Source organism: Littorina saxatilis, linkage group LG3 (genome assembly GCF_037325665.1).
Source record: "Littorina saxatilis isolate snail1 linkage group LG3, US_GU_Lsax_2.0, whole genome shotgun sequence".
NCBI classification, from domain to species: Eukaryota; Metazoa; Mollusca; class Gastropoda; order Littorinimorpha; family Littorinidae; genus Littorina; species Littorina saxatilis.
Window position 1 is genome coordinate 46,519,407 of NC_090247.1, and position 12,902 is coordinate 46,532,308.

General features: G+C 41.9%; 1 protein-coding gene across 2 annotated transcripts in view; it reads right to left on the reverse strand.

Moving 5' to 3' along the window:
• The window catches only part of LOC138960785 (xaa-Pro aminopeptidase 1-like), a 153,969-nt gene that overhangs the window by 60,548 nt on the left and 80,519 nt on the right, over window positions 1–12,902 (reverse strand). For both annotated transcript variants that reach the window (XM_070332434.1, XM_070332435.1), the window contains exons 8-9: window positions 4,935–5,033; window positions 4,674–4,773 (exon numbers count right to left, since the gene is read on the reverse strand). In XM_070332434.1, the coding sequence (XP_070188535.1) occupies window positions 4,674–4,773; window positions 4,935–5,033 (199 nt within the window). The remainder of the gene's footprint in view (window positions 1–4,673; window positions 4,774–4,934; window positions 5,034–12,902) is intronic.

The following is a 12,902-nucleotide window of genomic DNA, read 5'->3' on the forward strand; positions in this document are numbered from 1 at the left end:
ACGTCCTGTCTTGACAGCTCAGCATCGCCTGGATCGTCTGGCCTGGGCCCAGAAGCATGCCCACTGCCGCCATCGGGACTGGCGGAGGGTTCTTTTTTCGGACGAGAAGCGCTTTTGCCTGGAACCTGGCGATGGGCGTGTCCGGATCGGTTTGCGAACGGTTTGCAACGGTTTGCGAACAATAACATCCTGCAGCATGATCGATGGGGAGGTGCCAGCATCATGAAATGGGGCGCCATTGGTGTCAACCAGCGAGTGGGACCTGTCGTCTTTCAGAACGTCGGCCAAGGTCGTAGGAATGGTGTCAATGCAGACCGCTACATCAATCAAGTCCTGCGTCCCTATGTGGTTCCATTTGTTCAGAGGCACCGGAACTGCCTGTTCCAGCGAGACAATGCCCGTCTCCATACTGCACGTGCTACCCAGGACTTCCTGCGTCACAACAGCGTGAACCTTCTGCCTCATCCTGCTCGATCTCCGGATCTCAACCCAATCGAACACTTTTGGGACATCATGCAAAGAAGGATTAATGCCCTTGCCCGGAGACCCCGCACAGCAGCAGAACTGCGTGCTGCCGTGACCCAGTTGTGGGCTCAGGTCCCTCAGCAGCAAATTAATCACCTCGTCCTCTCCATGTACCGGAGGTGCGCCACAGTCATTAACGCCCAGGGAGGAGCAACACGCCATTGACTTTCAACAGTCTTCAAACAGTGTTCAGTGGAACATGGCACGTCATGCTCTCATCCCAATACACTTTTCCGTATGGTTTTTATATCGGTCATTTCGTTTCCTTGTTATTGTTAACCCGAAATAATTAATTCGACATTAAAATTCATGTGTAACCCATCTTCACTGCAGCATTTGCGTTTCTTTTGCCTCTGAGTTTATATGAACTGTGGAAAATCAACACTTCGTTTTCATGACAGAGAGAGAGAGAGAGAGAGAGAGAGAGAGAGAGAGAGAGAGAGAGAGAGAGAGAGAGAGAGAGAGAGAGAGAGAGAGAGAGAGAGAGAGAGAGAGAGAGAGAGAGAGACAGACAGAGAGAGAGAGTACTCGAACTCGAACTCGAAAACTTTATTACCGAGGGATGATAGCATTAGGTCCATATGGTCCTTTCTTACAGCTAAAGAACAAATATGAAGAATAAAAAAAGAAATCAAATAAAACAGAATCATGTAGGGAAAAGTATAACAAACATTAGTGTGCTTGTGGAAGCATATTATACATTTACTCTTTTACGCACCCTCACACACTCGCACAAATTGTACACCGACTTAGTCGTTAGAGAGGTGCTTTTGGAGCTGTCTTTTAAAAGAAGATAATGACAGACATGACCTAATATTTACAGGTAGTGAATTCCAAAGGAACACACCAGAATAAGACAAACTAGTTTTAAACAAATCGATGCGGGGCCTCGGCAAGGCAAGGTTATTTCGAGTGTTTGAATAATATGACGGAGATGATTTGAAGAGTTGTATAAGATATGGTGGGGCGTCCTTATAGACGACTTTATACATAAATGAACATTTATTATACAAAAGCTGCTTCTTAACATCCCAATACTTTTCATCTTTTCCTTTGTAGAAAGAGATGGACTGGGCAGAACTAAACTCCGAGGCAAAAGAAACGCAAATAAAGGATGCATTAATTAAACCTTAATGGACTTGAAATAAACAGAAAATAATGATACTAGCATGTTCTGCACGTGTTGTTTTAGCGATCTTATCTTGTCAGAACCGTGTTTGCCGTTATCTGGGTCACACGTGAGTTCTTGTTGACGGGGATCCCAAACCGTCATGGGGACCACTTTCAGCACATGCACAATGTGGAAAAGCAGCTTTTCGTGTTCAGAGTGTTCAGGCAACCTGTACCGTACTCACAAAACTGTTACAACATTCATTTCTGCGACTCAGGCGCGATGCCGCGACTATCACCAGATCAGCGCCAACAGGCGATCCGGAGACTTGACGCCAGACAATCAGTTCAGCAAGTTGCTAGGGCATTTGGAGTAAGTAGGGAGATTTAATAAACGAAACGTCGGGACGTTTCGTTTTGAAGTTGTGGTAAACGTCATCATTTCGGGGGTCTCTCGCTGGAAAGGTGAAGGTCAACTGAAACGGAACGTGGAACGTCAAAACGCAGTCACGTTTTCCACCCCCAAAAAACGAACAATATTTCGTCAACTTTTGTGAGTATTTTTGCACACTAACATTTTTATTTGTTGGCCATTTTATGCATTGCTAGATTCATCAACCTTTTCACAGTCTTTCAGCGCTGAGAATGTGTTCATTGGAGGTAGACAACTGTTGTGAACTGAAATATTTTGAAGGGTGCTGATCCTGGTACTGATCCAACTTCATGGTGAAGAAAGCAAATGGCGAAGGTCATCGCATCGAATTTTTATTCTGGCTTCGTATGTGATTTTGTATAAACAAAGTCTGTGTGATTTATTTGGACTGAAAATAATCAAAGTATGCCCGATTCTGGACCACCTCCTAGGGTTTTTTTTTCCATTCTGATCGAGGACAGACGTGATAATTTCACTTGAAGATTTATCGCCCTTCCTTCATTCCGAAACGAAACGTGAATACATCTAAATCTTGTCGCTTCACGTTCCGTTTCGCGGGGTGACTCATTCACCAAACGAAACGAGCTGCAAAACGAAACGTGCTGTCCTTTGAATCTCCCTAATGTCACCACGGTTTATCGACTGCGGCAACGTTTTCATGCCACTAATAGTACCTGCGACTTACCAGGACGTGGCAGACCCCGGGTAACAACAGCCCGACAAGATCGCCATCTTGTCCATCAACACCAGCGAGATGCATTCGAAACTGCCGCCAACACAGCCCGTAACACATATGGGGTGCATGAACAACCCGTCAGTGCCAGAACTGTACGCCGACGCCTTGGTGGGCAGAACCTGGTAAATCGACGTCCTCCTCGACGTCCTGTCTTGACAGCTCAGCATCGCCTGGATCGTCTGGCCTGGGCCCAGAAGCATGCCCACTGCCGCCATCGGGACTGGCGGAGGGTTCTTTTTTCGGACGAGAAGCGCTTTTGCCTGGAACCTGGCGATGGGCGTGTCCGGATCTGGCGAAGACCTGGACAGCGGTTTGCTAACATCCTGCAGCATGATCGATGGGGAGGTGCCAGCGTCATGATATGGGGCGCCATTTGTGTCAATTAGCGTGTGGGACCTGTCGTCTTTCAGAACGTCGGCCAAGGTCGTGGGAATGGTGTCAATGCAGACCGCTACATCAATCAAGTCCTGCGTCCCTATGTGGTTCCATTTGTCCAGAGGTACCGGAACTGCCTGTTTCAGCAAGACAATGCCCGTCCCCATACTGCACGTGCTACTATACCCAGGACAGGTTGCGTCACAACAGCGTGAACATTCTGCCTCATCCTGCTCGATCTCCGGATCTCAACCCAATCAAACACTTTTGGGACATCATGCAAAGAAGGATTAATGCCCTTGCCCGGAGACCCCGCACAGCAGCAGAACTGCGTGCTGCCGTGACCCAGTTGTGGGCTCAGGTCCCTCAGCAGCAAATTAATCACCTCGTCCTCTCCATGTACCGGGGGTGCGCCACAGTCATCAACGCCCAGGGAGGAGCAACACGCTATTGACTTTCAACAGTCTTCAAACAGTGTTTAGTGGAACATGGCACGTCATGCTCTCATCACAATACACTTTTCCGTATGGTTTTTGTATCGGTCAATTCGTTTCCTTCTTATTGTTAACCCGAAATAATTAATTCGACATTAAAATTCATGGGTAACCCATCTTCACTGCAGCATTTGCGTTTCTTTTGCCTCTGAGTTTATGTGTGACCTTTTGATTCTGCCTTGGGTAACTTCATCAGTTTGGAACAGCTTACAGGACTATGATCACTTACGCTTAGGTCGGATACACAGGCACCTAAGACTGCGTCCGGATTATTCGTATAAATATGATCGAGCAATGTAGATGTCGTTGAAGTTACCCTTGTGTGTGGCTTTACAGGCTGTTTAAGCCCAAATAACTGAGTAGTTGATTCCCAGCTGGGATGGAACTTTAACATGTCTATGTTAAAATCGCCAAGCAACAGAACGTCAGCATTGTGTTTGCTCTAATAAACATTGTCTAATATTTGTACAAAATGATCATACCACTCAAACTTTGCCGCAGGATTTCTGTAAAGAAAACACACGAATTGTGGGGCCATTGATTTACTGGGTTTGAGTTCTAACCAAATGCATTCTACTGCGCTGGGTTCCAGGTCTATGCGTCTACGCGTAATGTGTTTAATTGAGTCATGAAAATATACCGCGATTCCGGTCTGCCCTTGAATTTCTGGGTCTCGCCTTTCAACACAATAACCAACAATCGCGATATCATTATCGGAAACCCTGGAATCTAATCTTGATTCAGTAATACCAAATAAATGATAATTCGGAGATGCTTTTTCAAGGAAGGCACATACATCATGGACCTTAGGTGAGAGAGAGAGAGAGAGAGAGAGAGAGAGAGAGAGAGAGAGAGAGAGAGAGAGAGAGAGAGAGAGAGAGAGAGAGAGAGAGAGAGAGAGAGAGAGAGAGAGAGAGAGAGAGAGAGAGAGCTATTTTCATCACTAATTTAAATTTACACTTCTACTCGGCATATCTCAGTCCGTTCTTTACAACCTTACCTGGTTCTGTTGGCATTTGTTTGTTCGTAAACTTCTATAATGGCATAGGATATGAAGAACGGGTTGTAGTCTATGTCACTGCCCCGGATGTTAAACAGCCCTGGAAGATTAAGTTTGAAACTTCATCATCGATATAAAATATTTCTGAAGACAAACAAGATAATAAAAGTTAAGTAGCTGTAAAATTTACTTTCCATCCGAAACATGGATTGTCTGGACAGTCCTCTTTGCACACTTCGTAAGACAGAAAGAAATACTCACACGCAATCTCGTCCAGACTGGTGACAACGTAAGCTCCGAACAATCGCCTTGAAATCATCGCTGCACGTATATCTAACACCTTCTGTTTCCAAGTTTCACCTGTTTTAAAATACACGTGCCAAACAGTAAAACAACTCTGATATAAAATCTGAAACGTAATATTTTAAAAATTCATCACAATCTATTTTACTGCTAGAAAAACTGTATACGTAGACTGTTCCATAATTATTTAGAATCTCAGAAACGGAAACACATACCAACAATCCAACCAGGCCTTTTTCTAGACCAGTCCTTCCCCAACCGGCACCCAATTGGCCATCCTCTCAAACGAACTCATTCAGGCCTGGGACCACGTGACATCAGCTATACCTTGTATGGCCCTCGTGAAGGCTCGATAAGAGTCTTCAGGGCTCGTATTCTTGAAGCAGCTGCAACTCATATACCGGCCTCTAAAACCACTTCCGCTCGATAAGTCCGCTAAGTGTTATTCATGAACCTCCGGTAAAGACTCGGTGTCTCCGATCTGTAAAGTTAGAGGACCCATCCCCCTCCTCTAAAACCGTCAATTTTGAATAAATCTTGTTAAAATATTGTTTGTAGATTTATGTCCCTCATGGACACACATTGGTGTCATTTAAGCACCAATGCATTGCGGACAAATACGAGATACCGCTCGCGAAAGATTTCAACCGATGCTCGATCATACCGGCTTGTTGTGAAAGCGTGCTAGCGTCTTCTTTAATGCATTACAGTGTCCGATTATTTTCAACTGATTCCGTGGTCGAACGGTTCTCTCGTTCGCCTGATACGTGATTGAGTCGAGTTCAAATCTCCCCATCTACCCGTAATTTTTTTTTTTTTTACTCTTTGGCATTTGTTTATTTTTGTTTATTTTCTTCATGTGCAAAAGAGTACGTTATAATAGCAAAATTGATTTAAAACATTTTTTTTTAGGCTGGAATGTTTTTGTTTTTTTAAATATTTGGTTAAGATGATATTAGTTTATTGATACAGTTTGATAACTTAAACATGTAAACATTTGATTAAAAAAATTAAATAAATAACCATGAAGAAGGATGCTTCCCGCTTAAAAAAAACAAAGGTGAGAGAGAAAAAAAAACACCTAAAATGCGGTAGCAGCCACCTGCATGCAACTGAGATTAAAAACAAAAACATAAAAAATAAATAAAAAGGGTCTCCCCGTGTTTTTATTTCATTCAGTTTGTTTGGGTAGTTGCTATTGACTTTGAAACTGACACGCTGGCTAAAAAGCTGCAACATTGTGTCCTTCAAAGTCAAACTGTCGTTTAACTACCGCCCAGTATTTATTTTTACTGCCCAGTAATTATTTATTTTTCCCCGGTATTCATGTGTGTCTATCGGAAGGTCGGCAGCTACCAGTTGGTTATTTTTAGAATTGAAGATTCCCGATGCTTGCCGCTCTGCGCACGCGTTACCGGCGTTTTTGCCGGCGTGTCAGTTTCAAAGTCAATAGCAACAACCCAAACAAACTGAATGAAATAAAAACACGGGGAGATTTTATTTTTATTTTTTTTTTATAAACCTCAGTTGCATGTAGGTGTACATGGTATAGTACATAGTAAACGCCCACCCCCCAGTTTCGACCAGTGGACTAGTAGACAAGGAAAATAAATAAAGATTATTCAGTCTGCTGTTATTAACAGCTATTGTGTTTTCAGCGTAGCAATAAGGTCCGTTATTCCCCCCTCTGCTTCTTTACCTCTGTAAACTTGTAGGGGTAGTTATTTTTCGATAATGACCCAGCAACCAAACAAATAACGACCCAGCAACAGCCTGAATCCTCGATAGTGCAATGGGTTGAGAAGCTGTTCTGTTTCAGTCGGTACTACTTTTGTGACTGAAAACTTTCCGAACGCTCTAATGTACGAAGTATACATTTCTGGAGCAAACGATACAAACATACCGCATTTAAATTAACAACTACAGGCCTGAACACATGAATCTCCATATAAAATCCATGAGTTCGGTTGTTTTCTAAATCTAGATCTGCCGTGCACAAACCGTTCATCACAAGCAAATTCCCAAGGCAAGTAACTCATACTCTAGCGACAAGAGTAGTTCCCCTTCTTTTAACGCAGTTTCTTCGACAACACTGACTGCAATCCGACGGTCAGTTTTTTTAACAATATTTCATTTTATAAACAGATCACACGCAACCAAATGCACACATCTCATCAATTTAAACAACATAAAGCGGTTTCATACACTATTTTCCCCAGAAAACTGAACTTCATACAGTAATTAACGTTGGAACACGGGTGCAAATGTTCGTCTGCTAGTCCCATTTGACAAAAGAACATTATCTTAAGCGATACTAAAACATAAAAAGAACACACAATATCTGCCTTTACCGCCACAGCAGAATAACAGCATATCTGCGTACTTGATTTTAGTCCAAAACAGGGAAACTGACAAGAAGTGTAAACAGAATGGAATGATTTGCACGGAACTATACAACCGCGCATTAGTCGATCGCCTGCGCAGGTTGACTGGTTGAGTGATTCGGATTCGATCAAACTTTCGCACAAAAACTCCTGTTTTCTTTGAATAACTGAAGCAAGGAGGAATAAAGAGGTTACACACCTCGTCTCAGTGATTATTAAAAATAATGGTCTCAGTTCGCTGTCATGAAAAAGCTCGCTGAAGCTCGCATTTTTCATGATCCGCTAACTTCGACCATTATTTTTAATAATCACTGAGACTCGGCATGTAACCTCTACTTATTCCCCCCTCTGCTTCTTTACCTCTGTAAACTTGTAGAGCTAGTTATTTTTCGATAATGACCCAGCAACCAAACAAATAACGAGCCAGCAACAGCCTGAATCCTCGATAGTGCAATGGGTTGAGAAGCTGTTCTGTTTTGGTACTACTTTTGCGACTGAAAAGTTCCGAACGCTCTATACGTACGAAATATACATCTCTGGAGCAAACAATACAAACATACCGCATTTAAATTAACAACTACAGGCCTGAACACATGAATCTCCATATAAAATCCATGAGTTAGGTTGTTTTCTGAATCTAGATCTGCCGTGCACACACCGTTCATCACAAGCAAATTCCCAAGGCAAGTAACTCATACTCTTGCCGACAAGAGTAGTTCCCCTTCTTTTAACGCAGTTTCTTCGACAACACTGACTGCAATCCGACGGTCAGTTTTCAACAATATTTCATTTTATAAACAGATCACACGCAACCAAATGCACACATCTAATCAATTTAAACAACATAAAGCGGTTTCATACACTATTTTCCCCAGAAAACTGAACTTCATACAGTAATTAACGTTGGAACACGGGTGCAAAAGTTCGTCTGCTAGTCCCATTTGACGAAAGAACATTTACTAAGCGATACTAAAACATAAACAGAACACACAATATCTGCCTTTACCGCCACAGCAGAATAACAGCATATCTGTGTACTTGATTTTAGTCCAAAACAGGGAAACTGACAAGAAGTGTAAACAGAATGGAATGATTTGCACGGAACTATACAACCGCGCATTAATCGATCGCCTGCGCAGGTTGACTGGTTGAGTGATTCGGATTCGATCAAACTTTCGCACAAAAACTCCTGTTTTTTTGGAATAACTGAAGAAAGGAGGAATAAAGAGGTTACACACCTCGTCTCAGTGATTATTAAAAATAATGGTCTCAGTTCGCGGTCATGAAAAAGCTCGCTGAAGCTCGCATTTTTCATGATCCGCTAACTTCGACCATTATTTTTAATAATCACTGAGACTCGGCATGTAACCTCTACATATTTAGGCGAGACAAGTATGATGCCGACGAGTCGAAGACGAGTCGCATTACACTTGTTCGAGTCTAAATATCGGACCCTATTGCTACGCTGAAAACACAATAGCGTTTATATAGCTATTCTGACATTAAATTCTGTGTTAGAATCATGTTTTTGTCAGCGACAAGTACCAGAATGGTCCATGTCGTTGATTGCAGACGACGGTTCCCTTTCCGCATGAAGCCACGGAAATAACCGAACATTGAAAAACCCACGGACATGTATTACGGAGAAAACTCGAGATAACCGGATGCTTAGCATTACGTCAATATGTTAGGAATCATATGACGTCATGACGTATCATGCTTGCCTACGTAGATTGTATGTTCGAAAGTCTGACTTCTGTTGGGAATTCGCGTGGTGAAGACAGCGGTAAATCTGTAGATGATAAGAGAACAAGGATTGTCTCAGAAGAAACGACGAAATGTTTCAGACCGGTAACTTCATTTCAACATTGCACTATACAATGGACGTTCTATGTGACAGGAGAGTTAGCTGATTTTGTGTTAAACATTAAAGAGATCGTCTGCTAGAATCCGAGATAGGTCGCTTCAGATTGCAGCTTCTGGAAATTTGCAAGGTTTGTTGCCTGTTAAAGAACTGGATTTTACACGTAATGTAGGGCCTATGTCATGTACACGTAATGTATGTCATGTACAGTAAGCAACAACAAAAACACACACAAAGCAAATGGCATCGTCTGTCGACTAGTCACAGAGTGACAGAAACAAACCTGGCGAGGTATGCGTGTACTTTATACACGTGGAAGAAACCGGAACCACGCGTCTTTGTTATTGCCGATATCGTTTGGATATCGGCAAAAATGGCCAACTTTTGTATCGTTATGCTTTGATGATCGGAAAAGGGATGTGTGAGACCATCCAATCACAGCCCCCGAATTCCCCCACGTGTCCATCAGAATAGCTATATTGTTGTTTTTCAACTGTTTCCTTTCCTTAGACATGCTTCGGGGATTGGACAGAAAAAGGTTTCTGGAGTGGCTAGAGAATCGCAATACATTTTTGACTTTGAGAAAAATAAGAAACGAAAGCTTCATCTTTGGTTTAAACATAAGTTTATTTCAACAAATGTTACAATCATGACATGTATACAAAAGACACAGGTAACAGCAACAAGCTAGAAGCTTAAAGTGGTGTTCCTGCATGGATATTATAACGTAAGGCGGTAACGGCTAAACAATTTGTCTAAATAAACCAAATTGGAAATCCAAAGCATCATCATTATAATCATCCTCATCTCATTAATCATCCAAAATTATCATAACATAATAAACGTTGCATAATCATTATAAAGAAAGACAATAAGAGGAAGGAAGGAGGGGAAGATGAACAAGTCGCGTAAGGCGAAAATACAACATTTAGTCAAGTAGCTGTCGAACTCACAGAATGAAACTAAACGCAATGCAACGCAGCAAGACCATAATTATACTCGTAGCATCGTCAGTCCACCGCTCACGGCAAAGGCAGTGAAATTGACAAAGAAGAGCGGGGTAGTAGTTGCGCTGACAACGATAGCACGCTTTTCTGTACCTCTCTTCGTTTTAACTTTCTGAGCGTGTTTTTAAAGGCATATGTACGCGCTCCCGTGTTTACAAAGTGTAGTTTGCCCATAATCGATGTCAAACGCACCATAAGACCATGTAATGACGATATGTCGCCATGCGCGGACCATATACATGCATTACAGCTTGTTTTAGAGTCTCAAAAACTTTGGATGTAAACAAAGACGCGGAGTTATTTCCCTTGCGTCAACGCTACCTCTGTTGGCAAATCTATAAATAGGACGATCCAGATCAAAATGAAAATTAACATATCTCAACATTGAAGGGGTCCTAGACCACAATATTTTGCAGGGAACTTAATTTAGCATGTCTCCAGCTGTTGGTAAAGCAATTAGCGTGTATAGTCATCGAGTACATATGGCTTTAATCCAAACATATCATATCTATATGTTTTTGGAATCAGCAAATGATGGAGAATAAGATGAACGTAAATTTGGATCGTTTTATAAAAGAATTTTTTTTTTACAATTTTCAGATTTTTAATGACCAAAGTCATTAATTAATTTTTAAGCCACCACGCTTGAAATGCAATACCGAAGTCCGGGCTTCGTCGAACAATACTTGACCAAAATTTCAACCAATTTGGTTGAAAAATGAGGGCGTGACAGTGCCGCCTCAACTTTCACCAAAAGCCAGATATGACGTCATCAAAGACATTTATCAAAAAAATGAAAAAAACGTATAGGGATATCATACCCAGGAACTTTCATGTCAAATTTCATAAAGATCGGTCCAGTAGTTTGGTCTGAATCGCTCTACACGCACGCACACACACACACACACACACACACACACACACACACACACACACACACACACACATACACACACACACATACACCACGACCCTCGTCTCGATTCCCCCCTCGATGTTAAAACATTTAGTCATAACTTGACTAAATGTAATAAAAATGAATAAAAAGAAGAGGGATGGGTAGGAGTTGTGCAGAAATTAAAGTTGTTGTCCGGCTTGTGGAGCATTGATTCTGGTTTGCCCAAAGCGGCCTGAACGTTCAATGAACGAGTGTACTCTGGAAAAAATGTTCTTGTTCAAATCTAGAGAATACTGTCTGTCTCCATTTAGAAGGTGGGGGAGGTGAATACTGTGGTTAGGGAGGGTATGTATGGTTTCTTGACGTGCTTCGCGATAATTTGGACAATCTAATAGGAAGTGTTTTAGTACCGTACAGATATGGTAGGCCTATTGATATAAATGTGATGTTAGGATATGAATTAGCGTTGAGATATTTCAGCATTGTGTAAATGTTGAAGGATGAATGTTGATACGTTATAGACGGATGCTTGAATTTTTTTATTAAAAGCCCCACAATGATGTGCTTGGCAAATTTAAAAACACAAAAAACACAAAAAAAACCAAAAAAATAGGAAGTGTTTTACGGTTTCGGACGGAAATCCGCAGTCACAAGATGCATCTGTAGCAACGTGTCGTCTTCACTAGATCGTTATTAAGATCACTTATATATAGCCTGAGCTTACAGTGAATTGTTTGTGATATGCGATCTCCAGAATACCAATAACACGGCGGACTTAAATCGTTTTTTGACAAAAAGTGCTTGAGGGACTTACTAAGTTTTATGTAGTCTGGTAAAGAATTCCAGAGGTGTGTTGTAGATGGGAGAAATGAGTTTTTGTATAATGCAGTGTTAAACGATGGAACTTTCCTATCTAAAGGTCTGCGCTAGCGATATGGATTATTAGTTGATATTAATGGTGGCAATATCGCAAGTAAGTAGTTTGGCATCTTACGGTGTACAATCTTGTGAAATAATATCAATTTTTGACGTTTACGCCTCTCTTAAAGTGAAATAAAGCCTGACTCGTCGTACAGTTGTTGATGGCTTGTACCGCGGACTGCTCCAACAATGGTCTTCATCTTCAAAGCTTCATCTTTGGCGGGAAGTGATGTCTGAAGAGGTTGATTTTGTGTGTGTGTGTGTGTGTGTGTGTGTGTGTGTGTGTGTGTGTGTGTGTGTGTGTGTGTGTGTGAGAGAGAGAGAGAGAGAGAGAGAGAGAGAGAGAGAGAGAGAGAGAGAGAGAGAGAGAGAGAGAGAGAGAGAGAGAAGGGGGGGGGGGGGTTTGTGCAATAACGCATCCTTTGAACACTTCTATGACAAATGACCAAAATATCGTTTTTCTAGCTAAGGACCCGCTCCTGCCAAGGGTATAGTACCTGGTAAACGCCCACCCCCCACTTTTGGGCAAAACTGGTACATAGGGTGGGTGGGCATATACATGGTAATATCATGTTAACTATCAATTTTAAAAAAAAACCCACATTCTCGCCTAAAATTATTTTTTTAAATCAATTTTGATATTACAACGTACTCTTTTGCACACGAAGAAAATAAACAAAAACAAACAAAATTAATGACAAAGAGTAAAACAAAAAAAAAGTAAGGCCTGATGGCGATTCGAACTCGACTCAATCGCGCATCAGGCGAATTCGATAACCGTTCGGCTACGGAATCAGACACCAAATTCTCGCCACTGTAATGCATTAAACAAGACGCAAGCACGCTTTCGCA